This window comes from Corythoichthys intestinalis, chromosome 3 (assembly GCF_030265065.1).
Source record: "Corythoichthys intestinalis isolate RoL2023-P3 chromosome 3, ASM3026506v1, whole genome shotgun sequence".
NCBI lineage: Eukaryota > Metazoa > Chordata > Actinopteri > Syngnathiformes > Syngnathidae > Corythoichthys > Corythoichthys intestinalis.
In genome coordinates, this window is record NC_080397.1 from 43073811 (window position 1) to 43100675 (window position 26865).

The 26865-nt window shown below is 39.5% G+C and overlaps 2 protein-coding genes across 6 annotated transcripts in view; one reads left to right on the top strand and one right to left on the bottom strand.

Annotated features, from left to right (window-relative positions):
- Positions 1 to 8897, bottom strand: part of pdzd2 (PDZ domain containing 2) — a 56473-nt gene extending 47576 nt beyond the window's left edge. For all 4 annotated transcript variants that reach the window (XM_057831808.1, XM_057831806.1, XM_057831807.1 and 1 more), the window contains exon 1: positions 8569 to 8897. The gene's annotated coding sequence lies outside the window, so the exon portion shown is untranslated. The remainder of the gene's footprint in view (positions 1 to 8568) is intronic.
- A 5805-nt stretch (positions 8898 to 14702) lies between these two features.
- Positions 14703 to 21164, top strand: golph3a (golgi phosphoprotein 3a). 2 transcript variants are annotated; one of them, XM_057832006.1, is made up of 5 exons: positions 14703 to 14855; positions 14945 to 15136; positions 15721 to 15852; positions 19335 to 19449; positions 19604 to 21164. In XM_057832006.1, exons 2-5 carry the CDS (start codon positions 15098 to 15100, stop codon positions 20026 to 20028), a joined length of 711 nt encoding a protein of 236 aa, XP_057687989.1. In that variant the 5' UTR covers positions 14703 to 14855; positions 14945 to 15097; the 3' UTR covers positions 20029 to 21164. The 2 variants fall into 2 exon arrangements, with proteins under 2 accessions (XP_057687989.1, XP_057687988.1); XM_057832005.1 differs by having other exon boundaries at positions 14710 to 15136; positions 19604 to 20638.
- The last annotated feature ends 5701 nt before the right edge of the window (positions 21165 to 26865 follow it).

Genomic DNA, 26865 nt, shown 5'->3' on the forward strand with positions numbered 1-26865 from the left:
GGTTGAGGAACATGTGAGATCATCTGTTAAAAAATTAAAAGCTGAACCGAAACTGGACCCTGCAACATGACAATGACTCAAAACATACCAGTAAATCCACCAAGGACTGGTTGAAAAGGAAGAAATGAGTCCTGGGAAGGCCGAGTCAAAGCCAAGATCTTAATCTCATTGAGATGCTGTGGGGTGACTTGAAACGGGCTGTACATGCAAGAAACCCTTCAAACATCTAACAGCTGAAAGTATTCTGCGTTGAGGAGTGGGGCAAACTGTTTTCAGACCGATTGTAGATAGCTACAAAAAGCATCTCACTGAAGTTATTTCAGCCAAAAGGAGTAACACTAGCTATTAAGGTGGTAGGGTGTCCTAACTTTTTCCTCAGTTAGATGCATTTTTGTTGATAAATTTCATTTAATGTGTAAAACAATGTTGATTTTTGTTGTTTACCTGCTTTACCTAATCACATTCTTTTCCACAGATAAAGAAAAACAAGATCAGACATTGATATGTGAACATTTCTTAATTTAGAACTGAATATTTAATGGGGTGTCCTAATTTTTTCACATGACTGTAAACACAGTACATGGAATATGATCGAAGAATCGTTTTGGAAATAGCAATTTCACTTCCTTATCTCGGTCGCCAGAAATTTGAGGGGTCTACTGACGTTAAGAGTGGAACCTCTTGGAACCTCACGATACCATACAATTTGCGATACAAAGCTCTCGATAACAATGATCTTGACGATATGGCGATACAATGATTATCGATACGTTGGTCAGGAAATCAATCTAGGATATTCTACAAACAACTAACAAACATAAAAACAAGCTTCTGCTGTGAATTAGAATTAGTTTATCGCTAGTAGACGTCCAATCCATTTGAACTGGGAGGGTGGCAGTGAATGAACATTCATTCGCTGCCACCCTCCCACTTCAAACGGATTGAACGTCTATGGCCGTCAGTGGTAGCCAATGCCAGGCAATGAGGTAATTTTGGGCCATTTAAGGTCATTTACCTGTTGATGTTCAGTTACTTCCTGTTGATTTTGGGGTATTTTATGGGTCACTTCATGTTTATATTGAGTTACAGAACAGGAAGTGAATAAATGAACTAGGGCTGCAGCTATCGATTATTTTAGTAGTCGATTAATCGATGAACTAGTTAGTTCAAATAATCGAGTAATCAGATAAGAAACATAAAAAATTAAAATACCTGAGCTGAGTCTCAAACGGTATAGAAAATAAATAAATCTAAGTAAAACAAAAGAACAGTTGGCTAACTTACATAGTAAAAGTCTGCTAGCTTAAATGCTATTAAACGCTGACGTCTTTTTTACAATGCTTTTAAAAAATGGTTCAAACGCATATTCCCCCCCAAAAAATGGCTAAATATACCTATAAACTAAAATATGAATGTATTAAAAAAACGTTAGCTCAAACAAAAACTTAGCTGATGTTGGTCTTACCATGGAGCAGCTGGATTCAGCCATGTGAAATGTGGCAGACTAGAGGGCAGTGTATCCACCCACATCAATAAAAGTAAATGCAAACACTTTCAAAATAAACCATTACAACGCCTGTTTAAACGAATACTCGAAGCAGCCAAATTTAATTTGAATCTTTTTTTCCTAATCGAATATTCAAATTAATCGATTAATCGTTGCAGCACTAGAATGAACGCTCCCAGTCTAAATGGAACGGGTGTCATGTACCGTCATTGAGACACTATTATGGTGTAAGTTTTTGGTAGCAACTTGTTGGTTCCTTTTAATTTTTTTAGACAATGACACCTTTTTAAAACGATATCTCGATTCTTGGCAGGAGCATATCGATAACCGTTTGGGATACAAAGTATCACGATATATCACCATTTCGATATTTTGTCACATCCCTAACTGACGTCATTAAAAACTGGGTTTCTGGCCCTTCCACTGTGTATGGACCAGGTGTCGTCAGTGGCTATTCAAGAAAATTGGGAGTTATCATGTTTTTATTACAAGACCCATTTACCAACCACTTTATCATGCAATTAACAAGAAAGCTATGCTTTGAATCAAAGCATTACTTTTGGAGGTATCAGTGAGATGGGCTTAAGATGTGGCGCAGAGAGGTGGTTCTTCCTAGGCATGTTATGCAAAGCTACAAATGGATAGCTGTGTACAGGCACATCCACTTTTTGAACCCCAGGCACAAATTTTAGAATAACCAATCTCTGTGGATGTCCACTCAGTTTTTTTATTGTGCTGAAAAAAGGCAAAGCGTAGATATGACACACAACCTTTGCTGTCTCAAATGCCAACTTTCTGGCTTTAAGAGACACTAAAAGAAATCAAGAGAAAAGATTATGGTAGCAGCGTCTACTTTTACAGAGCAAGCAGAGAGAAAAAAAATGGGATCCCTCAATTCTGAGAGAAAATGTGAGGATTGATGGGAAAAAATATCAAATGATCATCAAAAAAAACAAAGAACTAATATTTTGTTGCACCACCATTTGATTTTTAACAGCTCTCATTTTGTGTTTCTCAATATCAAGTATGACAGGTTCTTACTTGTGGACTCACAAGCCCAGTAAGAGCTTGCGGCTACAGGAGCAGGGGAATACGGTGGCTGATGCTCAATATCAAGTTCGGCAGGTTTGAACTTGAAACCGTAGTGTGCACAACGACATCTTTGATTTAGATTTGAACTAATCATTTTCCTTGGTTAAAATTATAAAACAAAATACAAATAAAAGTGATATTTTGTCGATTCTATATGTTTTATATGTACACAAGGAATATAAGAAGCAAAATTAAATACAGGTGGTCCCCGGGTTACGACGTATCCGTCTTTTGTGATTTCGACTATATGACGGCAGAATCTCGTCCGCAATTTTGTCTCCTGTGATTATTTTTTAAAGTCGCGTAACAGTGTCTCAATGATAAGCACAGTATCATTTAAAAAAAAAATAATAATAATATGACAAATAATACATGTTTTTGGATAGTTATTTTGAGATTTAGTGTGTTTTTAGGGCTACTTGAAGGCTTAATTCCGATTTATGCGGAAATTCGTGTTAGTCACTAGTGTAGGAATGGAACTCCTTCGTAACCCATGGACTACCTGTATATATAGTATATAACAATTCTGCTTTCTAACAAAATGAACCTCTGTCGCTGAAAATAGTTCCGAAATACTGCATCTAGACTATTTAGCACACATTGGTAGTTTTAATGGACATCTTTTTTCTACCTGGTACAGTTCAAGAGTTGACGAATCCTGTTACCTTAACCTATCATTCACAGAGGGTAGGATAGAGACTTCACAATTAGTTGCTTTTAAAGCATACCCAAAACTAACACTGTGCTCATCAAGCAAGAATCACAGTCTGACAAATATAAACAACATATACAAAGCATTTTATACTGTAATGGTAAGTCTCTGACTGAGGCTGGAAGAATGTGATTGGCTGATAGATTGGCGGGCAGTAATGGCGTACCGCACGCATGTTATTTTTAGACCGTGACGTCGCATCGTAAAGCGGAAGTAAAGCCGAAGTGGGACATTATAGACCCGCCCTCGCATAGAAACAACTTATTTTGTGCTACTTTTCGCCGGTAATCTTTCAAAAACGAACATGCCGATCACTCATTGCTTTTTTGGAACTTGTAGAAATGACTGTAGACATTACGAGACATTAAGGATGTTTTCTTCATACGTTTCCGGAAACCAAAAACTCGGGAGGAAAAAATGTGAAGACCGAATCAAATTGCGCGGACTTTGACACCAGCTCGGTGAATCCATTCACATTTCATATGCAGTAAACATTTTGTTGGGTTGGCATGGTCTTTCGGAGGACAAAGAGGTAAGCCATTTTTATATTTTTAACTTATTTTTTTAGCGTAACGTTGTGCCGTACTGCTTCTGTCTAACAATTAATGACCTTAAAAGAATTACAATGGTGTATAGATAGATAGATAGATAGATAGATAGATAAACAACTTTAGTGAGGGGGAACATCATTTTCGGAGAAAATTGGTAGTTTTCGCTCTGTAAACATTTCATCCGTACACGATTTCCATTCATTTCCTATTGGGGACAAACGGTTTCTTGTCCCTATTTAGCAACAGTAGCTAATGTCATGAATATTAATGAACGGAAGTGACGTGTTGCTTGCGGTAGGCCATTGGCGGGTCGAGAAGTCTGTTAAGAGTGACTGTGACAGAACGAAATGTTGGGTGCACCCTATTGGACTTGAGTCTAACAGCCACTGGATTGATCACATTTGTATCACGAATGGACCAATGAATATGGATGCCAACTTATTTGATTCAGCTGGCAAAGGAAGCTTCCGTGTTGACAACCAACCCTTCCGGCTTGGCCAATAGGTTGGGGCTTCAGTGTGATATTGATTTGCAGTGGAGGGATACTGCTTAGCTGAGCTCAGAGGTTCAGTCCTAGCTTATGCCCAAATTCGGCGAAAATGACGAACACACCCCTGAGTGGATGGGCAGTAAGCTTCCTTCTCCAGAGAATGGTGAAAGGCACACTGGAAGGATGACATTCAATTGGTGTTGTGGGAATATTCAATCCAGATTAGTTGTCGGGACCAGAACTCAGGGTTCTAAGAAATTATGCAGCGACTCCATCTCTTCATTCATTCTCTCTGTCTGGTTGTTGGACTGTGGATGGACCCGGACGGTGGCTCCGAGGACAGTTGTGTTGCCATCAGATAATGGGAGTCCTGTGACAAAGTCCAGGGAGATGTGGGATCAGGTGCAGAATGGCACAGGGAGAGGAGACCAGCGAGGTCCTGGCCGGGCAGCTCGTTTCGATTGCAAACGGAGCAAGCATTTACAAACTCCCTTGTGTCCTTTTCGAGTGTGGCCTACCAGAACCGCTGGAGCAGGACATCTCAGGTTCTTTTTATCCCTGTGTGGCAGGTGATTTTTGAGTTATGGGTGCACTGAAGGACGTCTGATTTTAGTGCTAGTGGGACATACAGAAGATCGGAGGGGCATTGACTAGGACCACCCTACTTGCCTTTAACAATCTTCCAATAATAGTTTGTACTTGGTCCAGTTTGTAGACACAGCTGACTCTGAACAGCTAACATTATTTACACTACATAGTGATTTAACTTCTTTAAGAAGTTTGATTATCAGCTCCTTTATTTCAATTAACATCTCCCTTGTTTGAGCCATGATATACAGGAGTTCGTCAGTCTACTTGGTGCAACAGCATCAAGGTGTGATCACTTATTTTTAAGTTCAGACTACCAAGATGACCAGTCTGATGCAGTTGTTAGTTTAGGAATTACATTTTACAAGGTGATTTCCCGCGGGGTCTTGTTCACGAGTGCGGGTAGGAGGGAGCGGGAGATCGACAGGCGGATTGGTGCAGCGTCTGCAGTGATGTGGACTCTGCAACGGTCCAGAGAGGTGAAGAAGGAGCTGAGCCAAAAGGCGAAGCTCTCAATTTACCAGTCAATCAATGTTCTTACCCTCACCAATGGTCACGAGCAGTGGGTCGTGACCGAAAGGACACGATCCTGGATATAAGTGGCCAAAATGAGTTTCCTCCGCAGGGTGTCCGGACTTTCCCTTAGATTGGATGAGAAGCTCGGTCATCTGGGAGGGACTCTGTGTTGCATTGCTATTCATCCGCATTGAGAGGAGCCAGTTGAGGTGGCTCGGGCATCTGGTTCGGATGTCTCCTGGACGCCTCCATGGAGAGGTGCTCCGGGCATGTCCCACCTGCGGGAGGCCCCGGGGATGACCCAGGACACGCTGGAGAGACTATGTCTCTTGGCTGCCCTGGGAATGACTTGGGATCCTGCCGGAGGAGCTGGTTGAAGTGGCTGGGGAGAGTGAAGTCTGGGCTTCCCTGTTAAAGCTGCCGCCCTCGCAACTCGGGCCCGCAGCAAGCAGAAGATGATGGATGGATGGATAGTGTGCTGTGGTAACTCATTGTGTGTGTGTGCAGTGTAACAGTCACCTCCTTAAATGGTGTTCCTCCCGACATCTACCACGCGGTGGCGCTGCTTTATTTATATTGAATATGTTTTTCTTCTGCTGCTGCTTATTTTTATGTTGGAGCTCATCTGTAAACGCGTGTGTGCGAACCGCTGCGCTCCGAGTGGTCAAGGTAGATTTATTTATGTTGTTAATAAATGTGCATAAGAGGTAGCTTGTCCCCTTTTTGTTACTTTTATACACGCATCCTACCTACCACGCGTTACAGCAGATTTGACTGGACTCACTCAATGAATCATTTAATACATTTTAAATATTTTTTTGTAATTCACTCTTGTTTAAAAATAATTTGTATTATGAAGGCGGCATGGTGGGACAGAAACATGTTTAAAATGTTTGGTGTTTTAAACTTTTTCCAGAGAGCTATTTATTTAACCTTTTATTGAACTTTAAAAGAGATGTGTCTGAGTCTAGGAAATTCAGGCACTTCTGGAGCTGTTATTTTTATTTGTGTGATTCAATAAAAATGCTTTAGGCATTTAAATTAAGTTCAGTGTATGATTATTCACTTTTTTTAGCCAATTTTTACACTTTAACTGCAAATGAATATCGGCTTCAAACATCGGTTATCAGCCCCTCTAACGACTAATAATTGGTATCGGTCACGAAAAACTATTGTTATATTGTATATTGGGGGGGGGGGGTGTCAAACCTCCTTAAACTACTGAAATGCAAAGAAAACTGTTTTGGCACAGTTATTTCTATAACACACACAGAAACTGATTTTCATTCAAAATTGTATTTTTTCAGTGATTTGCAAAATAAAAGTTAACAAAAAAGCAATAACCCCAACCTCCATCTCCTAAGTTTTATTTTCCCTCATTTCCTCACATACTAAATGCCAAATCTCAATTTTAACTACTTAAGAACATAGGATGTATATTAAAATTGAAGTTAATGTAAACATCTACTTTTGCTTTCTTTTCTTTTTTTTTTTTTTTAAATTTTATTTAATAATAAAGATATAAGTAACATATACTCAGAAAAATAAGTACAAATTACTTATATTATGCAGAGTGAAATAGAATATATTTTGAAGATTGCACAAACATTTAAGTTTTAAATCATAAGGAAATAAATAAGTAGCCTAATATAAATGAACAAATATAAGTCCAAAGTACACATTGACAGCTAAGATGTTCGGAACCTCCCCATCAGAGCAAATAAAACTAAATATGATAAATAAGCCCCCTCAACTCTATCCCTGCTTTGAAAGATTTGATCCATTTTCTGTTGCATTGCCCTTTTTTGTCGCATCAATTCAACTTTTTTTTTTGCTGTTCCAGGAAACATGCACATTTGAACCAATCAGAGCTAACTATCTCTGCTGATCACACGTCAGTATGTCAGCCAATTGAACGGATAAATGAGTCCAGACGTTTTGCTTTGCTGCGCGCATTCGCACATTGACGTGACTCATCTTCGTCAGACTCAGATAACTGCAGCAGCTGGGGAAACCTCCATACCGTCCGTGGAATAAAATCAATAATAAATATGGGTGAAAACGGACTACGCTACACAAGCACTATGATGCTTGGTGTTAACACTTGTGTATGCAAATCTGATGTTGGTAGATTGTTTTCTTCTTGGAGATGAAATGCATGTGTGGCAGCTTAGCATTTTTTTTTGTTTACATAGTGTTTTGACAGTTGCAGTCATATTTTTGGAATCAAAGCACTGTGTACCCGGCCCTGAATCTTTTACCGGAACTGCGTTCCTGCCTTGAATCTTATACCGGAACTGCGTTCCTGACCGTTCTGGCCCACTTTCACCCCTGCTTTTGTCTTGGGTTGGATCGACGAGTTGCTTTATTACCACACAATTAAGCAAATAGATGAGAATCTGGTGACGCTGTTGATACCTTCATGTAACAGGGGTTGTCCAGTATTTGATTCAACTCTCTCATGGATATTTAGTTATCAAACTACTAATAAGCCCCCAAGCCTGCAAATCATCATTTATTAACTTAAATAATTACTTTAAAACTAATGCCATGTTGTATTTCACTTGCACCAAAATAATGTAGCGTCCAAAAATAAATAAACAAATAAAACAAAATGAAAATAAACGTGTTATCCTTAAAACACATCTAAACTTTATTTTATCTTTATGTAAAAAGATAATATGTAAAATCACAAGCTTTACCTAACTTCAGTGTTCATCTGTAGTTGTCAATTCTTGGATTTGGTGAGGTAGTAAGGATTGTTTCAATTTGGCTTGCTACAAAAGAATTGCATGCATGCACGGAAAATGCTATCATTAATCCTTTTCATTTAATACAATAGATTAAAGGTTGTTTTGTAGTCTTGAAGTACAAAACTCAAATCCTATTTGAAGAATTATTGTGGAAGGAAACATGTTAGGACAGAGTTAGCACACTCTAGGCTGTGCGTTGGTCTAAAAATACATTTAAATAGTTTTAATCTTTTCTCATGAAGCATCAAGAAACTGTCACAACTCGGTCGCTATTGTATGACTGTTTTTTTAGGGGGGTTGGGGGGGAGGGTGGCAGACTGCATTAGATATAAAGATTAAAAAGATAGTTTACACTTTACCTTGGGTTGCATGGCGATGAATTTCAAAACTGCGTGCCCATCCCTGTTTACAACGCCGTAGGAGGTTCATGATCATATTGTAGAAAACAAAATACATGCACTTTTAGCTTCAAACTCAACTCCATGAATCCCGAATTCGCAGCGTTGCAAAAGAAATAGCATCGCTCACTCAAACCTCGGTCAAAATTAAACAGGCCCGACGTCAAATAAGCCTTCTCAGAAACGATCATAAACCTGTAAGATGCATTTGTTGTTTTGCATCTGTGTCGCTTTAGCCAAAGGTATGATTAAAATACTTTGGGGAATCAAGCGGCATTTGGCAGCCTCTCTGTCCGCAGCAGGCGGGGCCAAAACACACAGACTGCTACGTTGTTATTACCCTCAACTCCGCCTCCCAGACGCTTTTCTCTTGTGTCGCACTAGAAAACGGATTTAGATTTAAGTAAATAGTACGAATACACTATTAAACATTATCCTGGGGGTAGACAACTATGCAGCTAAAATACTACACAGTTTTCTATTCTTTCAACCAGGAAAATATGTATTTTCTCAATTTCACGTGTAGAATATATGGACGACACGTTTTAGAAAAGATTTTGTTTGTGGTTTTCATTTTCCAAAGGGAAAAAAGATCTTTTTGGAGGTATTAAATGTCACAAATCACAACACAGAGCTGGCTCAAGCTCTTATGAAGCCTTAAATTTCATTGGCCCTCACTTCTGCTCATCTCATTTTGGGTAAATAGCAAGGGCTTAGGTTTGCATAGGGACGGTAGGGACATAACACTAGCAACTTTTCAGGATGCTAAAATTATCCCCACCAACTTTTAAGCAACCTTATTTGCATTATATAATGATATCAGTTGTATAGGTCATTTTGTCTTCTTATATGTTGTCAGGATAGAACTGATCCTACCATAATTAAGTGAATTACAGTACTTTCATTATGTTCAGACTTAGACTGACCCCTTTTCACTCGCTGAATGTGCCAGTCCATGTTTTCCCTTCAAATGCACGTTTGATTGGCTGATGACTTGAACACCCCCTCCCCACCCCACACACACCCATTCACAGACTGACAGAAATACAACATGCCGCCTCCCCCCAGAGGCGTAGCGTCCCATTAGGCATACGCAGGCAATTGCCTAGGGCCCCCAGCCAGCAGGGGCCCCCAGAGGGCTAACAGATTTGGCACACAAAGATTTAGCACACTCAGCTTCACCACACTGTCGTACCTACAAGTATTGGGAGTGATTTAATACCATGGAACCATTTGGCAGATTATCTAACAATTCTGTTATCAGTCCCAATTTGCATACATGGTTAAGCAAGTCCAATCAGTTTTAACACTGCATGTATACGCAAAGAGTGATTCACCAAGAATTTTAGTAAAGGCCCTTGCTGTAATATTTTATGTGGGTTTTCACAGGCCACCTCATTATTCATGTGACTACTTAAAGAAATTGTGATTTTTCCAAGAAAGTCTATTAATGGGTCTATCGTATTCCTCGTTGAATACTCTGTAAGAAAAATACAACATATATGCATCTAAAATAATCCTAAACGATTTTATTAGCAATTTTAATACTCCTTTTAGCAAGGTTCCCTGGGTATGTGGTATGCCGCTGCATAAGTTCCCATAGCAACCAGTCCTGTTATTGTCCTACATCACAAGCGCTGCATATTTAGAGAACGAGAATAGCGTAAGGTGCGCATTTCGAGCAGAGGACGGCCACCCCACCTGTTAGAGGATTAATCTGTGCGTCCATGAACGAATGTAAGTATTTCCTCTTCATGCCAATGATAAGTTAGAGCCGTTATCAGCGCGACCGTTTCGTGTTTTTCCTGTTATGTCGGCTGATTGATCCCACTTGTTCTCGCTGCGTCGAGGAGAGCGTTCTTTACATTATATTCGCATTGCACATTTGCTTTAAAAGGGAAGGTGTTAGTTTAGCATCTTAAAATGACGTTGTAAAGTGCTTAGTTTTCGCCACTTTTATGGCCAAGATGACCGCACGCAGCGCGCACTTGAAACCCCCCCCCCCCCACCTTTGTGTTCATTTTACTGCGCAAATATGTATGTGATCCGTCTGGAAATGAAAAAAGAAAGGAAAAAAAAGCAGAAGAGAAAAGGAAGCAAGACAGCGGTGAGTGTACTGTTACTGTAGTTTTATGTCCTAATGTAGTAGAAGCCGGGCTCTTTGAGTGTCCTAAAAAGTACTCTATGAGACTGAGGCATTATTATACTTTTATTAAATATGCTATTGCTCCAAATCTAACTGTCCCCCTTACTTGCACACGCTCAAAGGGCCCCATGTTGCTTGTTGCCTAAACCCTTGCTACGCCTCTGCCTCCCCCGCCCCCTTCAAAGACGAGGGATGTTTTTTTTCTGCCAGCAGCAGCCACTGTAAGTAATGTAAAAAGACGTCAATGTTGTGGAGGTGGGGAACACTTCACTAATTTTGATACTGCTACAGTGCTTCAAGTCGAGTTTACCAATTGAGATTTCTTGAAGTAAAAACAGCTCACTGAAAATAAGCTTAGCAGACTTATTTTAAGCAATAAGTTTGTATATTTAATCTTAAAAGAAAAACGTGTTTGTCATAAATGTTCTCAATTCAAGAATATTGTTCAAAACATTATGTGAAAGAATTTTTTTCTTGATTTAGGTGAAAAATGACCAACTTTTAGATGTATGTGCTCAATACAAACAAATTGTAATATTTACTTAAAGTGAAGGAATCTGATGCATTAATCTTTTACCTAGCCTTTAAAACAAAACAAAAAAAAGATGGAGAAAATTATTTCAGTAGATTTAACAAAAAAAAAAAAAAAAAAAAAATCAGATTAAGACGTAATAAATTTGCAGTGTGAAAGTTAGTATAGGTCAATACGGATTTATTTTGCATTAATCATTTAGCCTATCAATTAATTAGGTTCATATTGGTGAGAAGTGTAGCCCTGATCACCATTCACCAAATATGTTTGGTCTTATTAATGTCCCGTCCCCAGCAAAAAGTGTACAAGCAGGTTATGCTGTTATATCGTCCCTACCAATATTAAGACCTAACCTACACCCTTGGTAAATAGTAAACACCCAATATAAGTTGGCAAGTGCACTTAATTTGTTTTTACACTTTCTAAAAAAAAATGTACAAAGGGATGTAAAATGTTAACTTTTTAATAGCATCCAAGTAAACTAGCTAGCCTGTTATACACCAGATTTTGATAACGATGACAAAATCATGCCAAAAGCTTCATTTATCAATGAGGGGGAGGGAGGGCATCACTATTGTTTACCAACGTTTGCACCCACATTTCTTAGACATTAACTTACAGTATTTACACTGCTGGCCAAAAGTATTGGCACTCCTGCAATTCTGTCAGATAATGCTCAATTTGTCCCAGAAAATGATTGCAATTATGATTGGTTGTAGTATTTCATTTATTTTGTTTGCAATGAAAAAACACAAAAGAGAATAACATTTTTTTAAATCATCATTTTATACAAAACTCCAAAAATGGGCCGGACAAAAGTATTGGCACCCTCAGCCTAATACTTTGTAGCACAACCTTGAGACAAAAAAAAAAAAAAAACGCAGCACAACCTTGAGACAAAAAAAAAAAAAAAAACGCGAACAACCGCTTCCGGTATCCATCAATGAGTTTCTTACAATGCTCTGCTGGAATTTTAGACCATTCGTCTTTGGCCAACTGGTCCAGGTCTCTGAGATTTGAAGGGTGCCTTCTCCAAACTGCCATTTTCAGATCTCTCTAAAGGTGTTCTGTGGGATTCTGACAAGGATCAGGGAACAAACGGACCTAATAATGCAGTGCTCAGAGCAGATTTATTGACAATGATTTTGAGAGGAAGAAGTCTTTGTTCTTGTTGAGGCACGGAGGGCTGTTCGAGCAGGGGGGGGGGACGAGCTAGGTGATCGCCCAGGCAGAGGCGATCCAGATCCGGTCCTGTAGCAGGTCGCAGAAATGAGGCAGAAGTACAGACAAGGAGCAGGCTAGAGGCAAAGGGGTAACTAGGATTGCTCGTATGTTGCAGTGAGGGCTAACAAACTCGCAATGGAGCAGAGGGCTGTGGGTGTTTAAGTAGGGAGGCTGTGGTAATGACCAAGTGTGTAGGACAGGTATGTGGAATTAGTGTTGATGACTGGGAGGGGAAAAAAAAGGAAAAGGCATACAGGCCTGCAGTGGGACTCTAACAGATTCAGGTCTGGACTCATTGCTGGCCACTTTAGAAATCTCCAGTGCTTTCCCTCAGACCATTTTCTAGTGCTTTTTGAAGTGTGTTTTGGGTCATTGTCCTGCTGGAAGACCCATGACCTCTTAGGGAGACCCAGCTTTCTCACACTGGGCCCTACATTATGCTGCAAAATTTGTTGGTAGTCTTAAGACTTCATAATGCCATGCACACGGCAGAGGAAGCAAAGCAACCCCAAAACATCAGGGAACCTCCGCCATGTTTGACTGTGGGGACCGTGTTCTTTTCTTTGAATGCTTCGTTTTTTTCCCCCTGTGAACTCTATGTTGATGCCTTTTCCCAAAAGCTCTACTTTTGTCTAATCTGACCAGAGAACATTCTTCCAAAACATTTTGGGCTTTCTCAGGTAAGTTTTGGAAAAGTCCAGCCTGGCTTTTTTATGTCTCTGGGTCAGAAGTGGGGTCTTCCTGGGTAACCTACCATAGAGTCCCTTTTCATTCAGACGGATAGTACAGGTTGACACTGTTGTACCCTCGGACTGCAGTACAGCTTGAACTTGTCTGGATGTTAGTCGAGGTTCTTTATCCACCATCCGCACAATCTTTCATTGAAATCCCTCGTCAATTTTTCTTTTCCGTCCACATCTAGGGAGGTTCGCCACAGTGACATGGGCTTTAGACTTGAGATTGCCCATGCTTCCTCACAATTTTGCTTCTCAAGTCCTCAGAAAGTTCTTTGCTATTCTTTCTTTTCTCCATGCTCAATGTGGTACACACAAGGACACAGGACAGAGCTTGAGTCAACTTTAATCCTGCAAGTGCCAACTGGCTGCAAGTATGATTTGGTTATTGCCATAGGTGCTGTTAATTATACAACACAGTCATTTCCAAGAATGCAACAGAATATATCATTTAAAAATATCAGAAAACTTGTAAACTATTGTAAAGTAATATTTTTCTAACCCTTTCCCTATTTTACCTCATTGGCTGCCACTGAGAAAGTGCTAGACATCCAATCCATTTTGACTGGAAGGGCTGACAGTGAAAGGTTAGCAGCTGGCAGTGAATGATCACTGTCAGCCCTTCCAGTCAAAATGGATTGGATGTCTAGCGCCATCAATGGCACTCAAACATGAGCACTAACAGCCAATTCTCCCTGTTTATATGATCTGGATGCATCATGCAATCAATGGCAGGCAATAGGTGAAATGCTATGAAATTAAAACAACAACAACAACTACAACAAAAAAAAGCTTTAAAATGTTATTGGTGGACCATGATAAATCATATCAAATTTATTTCTATAGCCTTTTACGAAAACCAGAAAGGTCCTCAAAGTGCTTTACAACAACGACAAAATAGCTCATAATAAATAAAAAGTGGGAAAGTACAAAACAATGACCAAAGGAAACAAACAAACAAACAACCAAACAACCAAACAAACAAAAAACAAAACAACAAGGCACCGTGGTACATGTGAAAACAGCAAATAAAACAACAAAGCACATAAAATCCAAGAACATTAAGAGTGAGATAAGGGTGTATTTCTGTTTTTATTTATTTTAATTTTCCTAATCATGTTTAGTAACATTTTATTAATTTCTAGGCATATTTATAAAACATAGATACGTAACATAAAATACAATAATAACAATAATAATAATAATAATAATAATAATATGAAGTCCGTGTAAGAAAACACCCAAGAGATAGCCTCATTGTGCAAAAACGCAAAAAAAATAAAGTCAGTTTTATTATCATCATTATTTTGATTTTTTTTGGGGGGGTTATTATTCATTCTAATACTCCAGTTTTACTACATTCTGATAAAAAAACTGACCAATGTCACGAATATTTCACCTGTAGATGGCAGCAGTACGGCAAAATGCGTAAAAAATGAAGAAAAGAAGAGGAAATCAAAGAAGAAGACAAAGAAGAAGACGAAGAAGGGCATTATCACCACCTGTTGGATAAATTTGGTATCACGTTCACAAAGAGGCCATGTTCCTTGCAACAGCGACGCGGAGACTCCACAAAAAAATAACATAATCCGTTGGTCATATGGTTCACTAAGTGAGTCGTGTTATCTCGGCGAAGGGAGTCCGAGGCGTGTTGTTTAGTCGCTGTAAAGTTAACTTGCTCACATGACTTCGTTGACTCAGCGGAATTCGGGCCTTGTGCAGAGGCGAACCGAAGCCTCTCGTAGTGCCGCTGACAAAGACCACTCGCCCGGCAAAGAGGACCAAGAGTTTAGGCCAGGAGAAGATCGAGGCGATGACGATAGTCGAGACTCAAAAGAAACACGCTTGACTTTAATGGAAGAGGTGCTGTTATTGGGACTTAAAGACCGAGAGGTAAAATAGATGAACAAACAACTCGCACAGAAAGGATATAGCTAAGATAGTTAGCCGTGTTTTGCTCACCAGTGTAGCGTTCGTTATGATGAAACACCATTGTCAAACACAATTTAAGTGAAGGAACTATGTTCACAATTCAAGTGGGCTGTATATAGAGTAAATAACGACAATTCCCGATTGCTGACATCAAAGAATTTAGCAAGTACATTTGGAAGATGCTCCCTTAACTATTACTTGCAAATCTTGTAAAATCGAGTGAAATCCATGGAAGAATGCAATATACAGAACATTATACTGTATTTATATTTACATTTCTTAAAACAACTGACGATTTATTAACCTTTTCAAGGCGGTTCATTTAAATTGTCACTAACAAGCTCACGTCATGTTTTTAGTTGGTACACCTGATTTTAGGCTAGGTTTTTAACCAAACCCTCAAACTTCTTCAAAAACAAGATGAATTCACATTAGCCTCTTAACATATATTGGCCCTTTGGTTTCATTTAAACTTTTCAAACAAATCTGAGTAATGTTTTATTGAAGGTTTTCATCTTATTTTGGTTTTGTCTTCCATTTTCTAGGGATATACATCCTTCTGGAATGACTGCATTTCATCAGGGTTACGAGGGTGCATGCTGATTGAGCTCGCTTTACGCGGACGTCTTGAGTTGGAAGCCTGTGGTATGCGGAGGAAAGGTCTGCTTGCCAGAAAGGTAGACAATCATTTTTTTCTTAAAGGGTATTACAACACTTGGGGAAATGCTAATATTCCATCATTTTATCCATAAACGCATGCCTTTTGGATTTATATCATGCCACTTCGTGTAATTACACACATCACAACACCAAGAAAATGATAGAAATTTGGATCGATTGTCAAGCTAAAACGTCCGGCGCCCGAGATCCCGGAAATCTAGCATATTGTGTGCGTGACGTCACAACAAGGAAACACCCGGCTCAATGCGAAGTCCTGAATGGTGGCGATGATGGCGGACAATTTTGTTTCTAGTTGCAGCGACGAATCCGACATAACGAACGTTCTTCTAACGGTGACGAGGAGAATTATGAACCTTTCTTTAGTGTTTGGAGTTATCAATTTGAGCCCAAACGAAAGCCAATGCAGCCTAATGAAAGGATCATTGAGGGGGAGCAATCACACTGATGAAACACCGGCAACAGTTCGTGTGGGAAACACCGAATGGTTTGTTTTGCATTTCTTTTTCTGAAGCTGATACACCGTGACAGCAAAATAAATTAATGTATAGAATAATTATCATTTATTTTGCTATCATAGGTTTTCGCTCTGCCAACCGACACAAATATGAATGGATTAGAGGATTTGTTCTATATATTTTACGAGCGATAATTTATGCATGTTTCCAGTCCTATATCCAATGCATGATATGTTTTTTATTATAAAAGAGTACTCACTCTGGCCATTTCCCTCCTTTGCTTTGCCTGGGGTGGTGGGGTTGTCTCATCAGAGCCAGTCATCATCCTCTTTCTTGATGTCTCGGGACCAGGGTACCCGCGGGTTATTAAAAGCATTAAAAAAGCATTGAATTTAGTTTTCCATTATTAACGGTATTAAAAGTATTAAATTAGCTGTTGTATGTCTGGAATTTTTTCACCATGGTCTTAATTTTCAAGAACATCTCAGTGCAACCTAAATTATATCCGTGATGAAGTTTTTTTTTTTTTTTTTTAAATCCATAACGAAGATGACGCATAGAATTTTTACGATGCACTGCACTACAAATCGAAATGCAACTCGTGCGTGCCAAACCACCACAGCCGGCAAAACGGAAAATCCATCCACCTCTGCATCGGGAATGCATCCGTTTGTTGGTGGAACGAAAACCCTGCAGACAGAAGTATTGTGGATTTTGAACACCAAAACAGACCACCATTCATATACTTCAAATGAGTCCATTGGTAATCTGTTTCGGATACTATGTCATTTTTGGTCGGCATCGGCTGTCACAATGTTGGTCATATTGCGTTTTGTTCCAGAGGGAGCGGTCCCGATGTCTTAACTGTCTTTTGTAACGAATTTTCAGTTGGCAGGAAAAAAACCGCAAATTTTCTTAATGCTTAAATAGTCTACATATTTTTATGACCATTAGAAATGCATATACACAATGAAATAACGCTGGAAAAGTTTATTAAACATAATGCTGCTCAAATCGTGTTTTTTTTTCTGGAGGGAGCATTCCCGACTTTGTAACTGCAGCCAATTTAAGCTCATCAAGACTTTAAGATAGAGGTAAAATTGGGCCTAAAAATTCCAGCCCGACCCGAACTGGTCCGCGGGTATTAAAGCCCGACTCGCGTTTTGTGTAATAACATTTGTGACGATGTCTGCATAAAAGCGTGTCTTTTATAACGAATTCTCAGTTGGCAGAAAAAAACGCACGTTTTCTTAATGTTTAAATAGCCTACATATTTTTATGATAATTATAAATTTATTTACACAACGAAATAATGCTGGAAAAGTTTGTTAAATATAAATAAAGAGATGCGGTTTTGCGGACTCGCAGAGGTGAAGATTAAAAAGGGCGTATGGGCACGCTCTGGCTCTGCAATGACCATACAGTGCCTTCTTTTTTTATCCAAATTATTTATTTTATAACAAGTATTCTTTAGTTTATCATTCGTACATCGTTAATATATAGTTATTTCAAAAAGTTAGCGTGAAAGAACCCTGGCCCGGCCCGACGTAATAATTGACATTTTAATTTTGGTCATGTTTTCAGTTTAATTTAGCTGTTTCCAGCTTGCTATGTTTATAATTGCGATGTTTGTTTACCGCTTTTCCTCTTACTGCGAAGAGGGAGGAAGTTACATCGGCCGCCGCTATGATATTTAAGTCATCAGCTATCTGCTGTGAGCCGGGAATTTAACGCTTGCTTTCACGCACACTGCTTCCCATGTCAGTCGACACGGGAAATTGTTTTTACACAGAACTGCTGCACGGTTAAGTCCCGCGATATTCCCGTTGTTTTGGAGTATGTGATAGGGGCTCAAGTTACATCCAGATACTTTAGGTTGCAGTTTATGGGTCATGCAAAGGCAGTGGACCTGCTTAAACATTTCGGTTTGCCTTTCGAATGAATGTGAATTTCGCCCTTTTAACTCGAGAGTTAGCCATGTTCACTGGGGTCCTGGCAGGTGCACTAGCGGCTAGCCTGTTACAGAAAATGCCTGGTCTGAGTCCTGTCCTCCTCCTCTTTTTGTCCATAATTATTGTGTGCGTGTGTGTGTTTAAAAAAAATTCTGACAGACTTTATAATGTTACTTTAAATGTGTTTTAATTGTATCTTCAATATATGTGCATTCTTTTGTCAAACACACTTAGTAATTGAGGTTAAATTTGATGTTTAGTGCTTTATTTATTTAATATGATTCAATATGATCTAAATAATGGGTGCGAGAAAAGTATTAACTTTCAGTTGAAATGGCATTAAAAAGGTCTTAAAATTCTTGAATTTAGATTTATCAATCCTGGGGGGACCCTGGGGACATTTAGGTGGCTGCGCGTGTAGGTGGGCGCCGCATCTGCTTTCAGCAGCAATTTCTTAGCAAAACCTGATTTCATTTGTCCATAGTTCGAATCGCTTTCAGGTGTAAAATGCGCACCACACAAAACCGTGGCCGAAGCTGGGTCTGCAAAATTAGCCCTTTTAGCACTGAAGAACTTTACTCATTGTCTGCGTAGTCCAGCTCTTTTTCTCGCGTTCGGAAACGCATGGGTACTACATTGCGACAAATGGCTATTTATACACCACATAGCATGACCGGTTTGAACCCTTTTAGTGATTTTTTGATAAAACACGAACGCAAATCTCTCGTCGATAAACAACGATGACACCTGCCTCGACCTTTTGTTTCCTTGTTGTGACGTCTCCGCTCCATTCGGCTGTTTCCGGAATACTTTTGGAAATGTTCGTAATTTTCGATCTATTTTCGATAATTGCTCATGAATGTGATTTATTTTTTTGTTAACTTTATTAATATTTGTTATCTTGCCACATAACTGTACTATTTATCTCACAGCCCCTTAGTATTATAATACACTTTAATGAACTTTTTTAAATCATTCCCCTTGTCAGCAACTATTTGTGTAACCTTGAATTGCAGAATGCTGGCAGGAGCTAAGGAGTGTACACCTTGACATTTTAAATTTTGCTTGCAGGTCATTTGTAAGTCAGATGCTCCGACAGGGGACGTCCTTCTGGATGAAGCATTAAAACACATCAAAGACACCCAACCACCAGAGACTGTGCAGAGTTGGGTTGAACTACTCAGTGGTGAGTTCTTCTACAAGTAACTTCAGAATGTGTACATCACAGGCTGTTTTTATTATTTTTTTCCTGAGTTTTCCTTGTTCGTCTGCAGTTTGTGATTTATTGAGTGGTGCCAACTGTTCTTATGCCCTCTACTTGTGGCTTGTCTTTTATTCAGGAGAGACATGGAATCCCCTGAAACTCCATTATCAACTGAGAAACGTCCGTGAAAGACTCGCCAAAAATTTGGTGGAGAAAGGTGTTCTTACCACTGAAAAGCAGAACTTCCTGCTTTTTGATATGACCACGCACCCGCTTACTAACAACAATCTCAAGCAGCGCCTGATTAAGAAGGTCCAGGAGGCTGTATTGGAAAGGTGGGTGAATGACCCCCATCGAATGGACAAGCGACTTCTTGCACTCATCTTCTTAGCCCATTCCTCTGATGTCCTGGAAAATGCCTTTGCACCATTGTTGGATGACCAGTACGACCTGGCAATGAAAAGGGTACGGCAGCTTCTTGAATTGGAGCCTGAAAGTGAAAGCATGAAGGCTAACACAAATGAGCTCTTATGGGCTGTAATAGCTGCATTCACCAAATGATGCTACAATTAAGAGAACAAACACAAGGTACCGGAATTCGGCAACATTGTCTATTCGGCAAGGAATTAGGAATACTGCCATCACCTCGGTGACTTGACAAACTGTATTCCATAACTGGATTTTGGATTGATTTCTTACTGCAATGTTCACTTGCCGTGGTCGCATTTGTTCCTCTATTCATTCGGGAACATCCTTATATTTTACTAACGTAATTACTCCAATCGAATTTGAAATGAGACCATTAGTGATAAATCGGGCTATGTTCATTATGGTTTGTGTGTAAATACCAAACAATTATTTTTTATTGACATTCATATTGCTACGTATATGTGTGCTCCATTGGCAGTCCTGAGTATTCAAAGTCCAACTGTGATATTATATAGAGGTCAATAGACCGGTTGTAAGTTTGAGAATAAGCAGTGAGCAGATCACCGTGGGGGGAAAAAACTGCCTTCTGCCAAATGAGCCTCTCTTATATAAACATGAGATCAGCCTTCTTTCTGTTCCATATCCAGCACTAATGCAATTAATGTTGTGGAATCTGAATAAAAAGGAATCCATCCCAAATAGTTGATGGTTAACTCATTGGCGGCCATTGACGACGATAGACATCCATTCCATAACATCTGTATTAACTGGGAGGGCGCTCCTGGTAAATATGGATTGAATGTCTATTTCCGCTAACTGCTGAAACATGATCTTTCATACACTCACTATTTTGTTCACATGTAAAAAGAGTATTGTTTATAGAATTGCTCAAATCTCTTCTGAAGATAGGACAATTTTATTCTCATACCATTCATTTCTTAATTCATTCAGTGTTAGCCATTTTCAACAAAAGAAAAGTCAACTTCTACACCAGTCCTAGCTCGTTCAATTGATTTTGACTGATCTTCCAAAGAACAGTATTTTCATCTATCAGATTATACTGCGTGAATATATATATATACAGGGGTGCACATAATTTTTTTGCCCAGGTTCTCAGAGGAGGACCTGGAGATGTGACTTGGTCCTCATTGAGCTTGAGAGCCGACCCGACTGATGCAATAAAATTATGACGAGCTTTACTTAGAGCCAATTAACTTTAATTAGTTAACAATTAATGCTTGATTAACATCAACTGGCACAACAAAATTGCCATTACTTTGAAGTGAAATGTAAAGAAATAAAAAGCACCAATTCAAAATAAAGGGCATTATGCGGCTCCCACATTAACTCCAAACCTTTTTAAAAGTGGGATGTCCTCCTCATAAGACCTCATTGAACGTGCATGTTTAGCTTTGTAAAATGCGAGCAAAAACACGTTTGTCAGTGCATGTCGCTGTTCATTACCTTTATTCCGCCCTATTCCGCCACTTGTCCATAGGGCGAGTGGGGTCCTGTTTGACATCGATAGTTTGCTTAATTGCCACATGCTCTCCGTTTTTTTCGTGCTTTTCAAAGTTTGGATGGCTGAAATTCTTTGACCCTACATAAAATGCGCTGCTCTTATCGGCGACATTGGGATTCTCACGGCACATTTTGTACCGCATTTCCGTGTGAACATCATTTGCTTCTAGCCATGGTACCTCCTGTAGCCACTTTTCAGCAAAAGTCCTTTTTTTCGGTAGGTCCGGTGACGTCTCTGTCGGCTGTCTGTCTTTTGACGGGGGTGGGGGAACACGGAAGTAATTACTCAGTGTGGCCTGCTTCTTCGACATTTTGAGAAGTTATTTTCTCGTGTCCGCCGCAAATACAGTGGTCAGCCATCGGTACGCAAAAGCGTATGGAAGCCGTTGAGGGCCAGCGCGTTTGTCTACGTCCAGTACACATGCGCGCATGCGGACCACTTATGTGCACCCCTGTATATATATACATATATATATATGTGTACCGGTGTGTGTATATATATATATATATATATATATATATAGCGGAAAACAGACAAGACTGAAAAAGCAGTTTCTCCTCGTGAACCCCTCTTTAAAATAAACTGCTGCATTTCAAGCAAAAACAACCTTTGTGTTTGATAGAACAATGTCGATATGCTGCCATAGCACGTTCATGGTGCATTAAGCCCCGGAACTATTTTTAGTTTGTCTGTTTTACCCTGGAAACCCCCATTTACAGATGTCGCGCAACCGCTTTTGTTTCAACCTAGCCATAAAAAGAAGGCAATTATATTATTCGAAATGTCTGTCATTTGTAGCTTAGAATCATTAATTGAGGTCTAATATTTTGTTTAAAAAAAAAAAAAAAAAAACAACTTAAAAAAATTATTCACTCGCATATTTTAACCTTTTAAACAAATTACGTCACAATGAAAAAATTGGCGACTCTAAGTCACGGATATCTACCTCATAACTATCGCTTTGTGTTTTGTTTTTTTTTGTTACGGTCACATTTTCCTCGATATGTTAGATGATAAATAATCGATCCAAACAAAGAAAAATTGAAAAATAATGTTTAAAAGGGTAAATATATGAAAAAATCTCGACCACTCCTTTTTGTCTGCGATTTCTGCATCGTGACCCTTGTTATATTACCACATTTCACCCAGAAAACCCCCCAAAAATCCGGCTGTGGCCATTCACAGCTGTGTCTTGACACTCGGTGTCCCGTGCTACATGGAGTTTTGGGATCGAAAAAAGGTAAGTACGTGATAATATCCCGTTAAAATCATTGCATCTTTAATTGTGCTCTCACCTTCAGTTAGGGTTTTGCTGTTAAATTTTTTTTTTTTTAAATGCCCTCCTGTTCAAATTTTTTCTTCCCCCAGAAATTTGAGATGTTAAACTTTCCAATGATGTATCACACATGCATATAGGACAGTTTTAAAATTTGGCCAAATTGGGGATCTCAGAGCGGAACTTCAAGTTACAGTGCGCTCCATAATTATTGGATTTATAATTATGTTTTTTTAGCTTCTAATATATGTATATATATTTCTAAATAATATGGGACCTTAATGGAAAAAAAAAGAAAAATCCAACCTTCAATACAAGTGCATTTATTCAGTGGGGAAAAAATCCCACATAAAGAAATAATTATTTGACATCAAATAATGTGTGTCACAATTATTAGCACCCCTAGTGTTAATACTTTGTACAACCCCCTTTTGCCAACAAAACAGCACCTAATCTTCTCCTATAATGTTTCACAAGATGGGAAAAGACAGAAAGAGGGATCTTCAGCCATTCCTCTTTGCAGAATCTCTCTAAATTCATCCAGAGACCTGGGTCCTCTCCTCTGTACTCTCTTCAGCTCACCCCACAGGTTTTCAATGGGGTTGAGGTCTGGGGACTGAGATGGCAATGGGAGGAGTTTGATTTTGTGTCTGGTGAACCATTTCTGTGTAGATTTGGCCATATGTTTAGGGTCATTGTCTTGCTGAAAGACCCAGTGATGACCCATCTACAGCTTTCGGGCAGAGGGCAACAGATTTTGATTTAAAATGTCCTGGCATTTCAAAGCATTCATGATGCCATGCACCCTAACAAGGTTCCCAGGGCCTTTGGAAGCGAAATAGCCCCACAGCATCACTGACCCACCCCCATACATCACAGTGGGTATGTGGTGCTGTCTCCACGCCAACAAGCTGTTTGGGAGGCATGCACGGAGAAAACCTTTCCTCACAATCATAAACGCAAACGTCTGGAGTTCGCCAAGCGGTATTGGGGCTTCAACTGGGACCGTGTGCTTTGGTCAGATGAAACCAAGATTGAGCTTTTTGGCAACAAACACACTAAGTGCGTTTGGCGTGCCACGAAAGATGCGCATGCTGAAAAGCACCTCATACCCACTGTGAAGTATGGGGGTGGGTCAGTGATGCTGTGGGACCGTTTCGCTTCCAAAGGCCCTGGGAACCTTGTTAGGGTGCATCGCATCATGAATGCTTTGAAAACCAGGACGTTTTAAATCAAAATCTGTTGCCCTCTACCCGAAAGCCGAAGATGGGTCGTCACTGGGTCTTTCAGCAAGACAATGACCCTAAACATATGGCCAAATCTACACAGAAATGGTTCACCAGACACAAAATCAAGCTCCTACCATGGCCATCTCAGTCCCCACACCTCAACCCCATTGAAAACCTGTGGGGTGAGCTGAAGAGGAGAGGACCCAGGTTTCTGGATGATTTAGAGAGATTCTGCAAGAATGGCTGAAGAGCCCTCTTTGTCTTTTCCCCATCTTGTGAAACATTATAGAAGATTAGGTGCTGTTTTGTTGGCAAAAGGGGGTTGTACAAAGTATTAACACCAGGGGTGCTAATAATTGTGACTCACATTATTTGATGTCAAATAATTGTTTATGTGGGATTTTTTTCCCCACTGAATAAATGCACTTGTATTGAAGGTTGGATTTTTCTCTTTATTTCCATTAAGGTCCCATATTATTTAGAAAAAATATATTAGAAGCTAAAAAACACGTAATTATTATAAATCCAATAATTATGGAGGGCACTGTACCTGAGTGTTTTCTGCCATATATATATATATATATATATATATATATATATATATATATTATATGTGTGTGTGTACACAGTGGGAGAAAATAAGTATTTGAACACTATTTCGCAAGTTCTCCCACTTAGAAATCATGGAGGGGTCTGAAATTTTCATCGCAGGTGCATGTCCACTGTGAGAGAGAATTTAAAAAGAAAAATCCAGCAATCACAATGCATGATTTTTTTTAACGATTTATTTGTGTGATGAACACCTGAGAAAACGAATGTTAATATTTGGGACCATAGCATTTGTTTGGAATTGGAGAGTTCAGACGTTTCTTGTTGTTTTTCACCTGGTTTGCGTGCACTGCAGGAGGGATCTTGGCCCACCCATCAGTCAGGTTTCTGGGCTGTCACTGAAAAACACTGAGTCAGAGCTCTCCTCCAAACGTTTTCTATTGGGTTTCGATCTGGAAACTGGCTAGGATAGGCTACAACCTTGTTATGCTTCTTAGGGAGCCGCTCCTTGGTTTTCCTAGCTGTGTGCTCCGGGTCATTGTCATGTTGGAAGACCCATGCACGACTCATTTTCAATGCTCTGACTGAAGGAAGGAGGTTGTTCTTCAAATCTCACAATACAGGGCCCCAATCATCCTTTCTTTAATACAGTGCACTCTTCCTGTCCCATGTGCAGAAAAACACCCCCAAAGCATGATGCTACCACCCCCATGCTTCAGAGTAGAGATGGTGTTCTTGAGATGGTACTCATCATTCTTTTTCCTCCAAAGACGGTTAGTGGAATTAATGACTACTCTGCATCATCCAAATGGTCATAGGCAAACTTAAGACGAGTCTTGACACGTGCTGATTTAAGCAGGGGAACCTTCCGTGCCATGCATGATTTCAAACCATGAAGTCTTATAGTATTAACAACAGTAACCTTGGAAACGGTGGTTCCAGTTCCTTTCAGGTCATTGACCAATTCCTGTCGTGTAGTTCTGGCTAAATCCTCACCTTTCTAAAGATCATTGAGACCCCACGAAGTAATATCTTACATGGGGCTCACCTCTGGTTGAGATTGACAGTCATGTTTAGGTTCTTCCATTTTCTGATAATTGCTCCAACAGTGGACCTTTTTTCACCAAGCAGCTTGGCAATTGCTCCGTAGCCCTTTCCAGCCTTGTGGAGGTGAACAATTTTGTGTCTGGTGTCTTTGGACAGCTCTTTGGTCTTGGCCATGTTACAAGTTTGAGTCTTACTAATTGTATGGGCTGGACAGGTGTCTTTTTGCCGGTATCAACCTCAAACGGGTGCATCTGATTCAGGATAATATACACGGAGTGGAGGTGGACTTTTAATAGACGGACTAAGAGGTCTTACAGGGTCAGAATTCTAGCTAATGGACAGGTTTTCAAATACTTATTTGCAGCTTTATCACACAAAGAAATTGTTAAAAAATCCTGCTTCGTGATATCTGGATTTTTCTTTTTAGATTATCTCTCTTACAGTGAACATGCACCGACGATGAAAATTTCAGACTCCTCCATGACTTCTAAGTGGGAGAACTTGCAAAATTGCTGGGTGTTCAAATACTTATTTTCTTCACTGTACTGTATATCAAATAAAAAGTTATTCTTTCATTTAAATTACATTTTAAAATTTACAGTAGAACATGTTATCCAAAATGTAGGTGCATTCTCTGTAAAATTGTGAAATCCAATATTGTGAAATGAAACCTCAAGCTGAACAGTGTCTATTATGTGTATACTTTTTGCCTTCGCGTTCACTTAACTGAACATATATCTGCAGGTAAGACACCATCCAGTCATGGTTTCCTTCCTAGGTAGAGCTGCGTTTTAAATTCTTTCCATGGTGTTTTTAAAGGTCCTCAAGGCCTTATAAATCTTTGTTTTGCAGTGAAATCGAAATCGTTTAAGCAGATGGGTGGAATCAAATAACTAGTCTTGAAGTAGGTGGGTGTTATATTTAGGCACTGCAAAATGTCTTTTAAATTATATGCATAGACAAACTTGGTTTGAATATCAAAGTGAGTATTTTGATCACTGCAGACTGTCTGTTAGACCTGTCCTCAGCTTTTGACACGGCACAGCATCATGACAAAACCGGCTCCGGGTCTGGTGGAAATGGCGAACTGAAGTGGTTTACCTTGTACTTGGCTGGAAGGACATTTAGTGTTTCAGTTAATCACATTAGGTCTGAGCTGACCGATCTTACAGTGTGGTGTTCCGAAGAGTTCTGTTCTGGGCCTACTCTTTCCGCTGTATGTTTTTCTGCTTGGCAGATTATCATTTCAATATTGTAGCCTATCAACTCTTCGCTGATGACCACATAATTAACTCCATAAACAAATAACGGTTTCAGATACAGCACTGGTTTAACGATAACTGCTT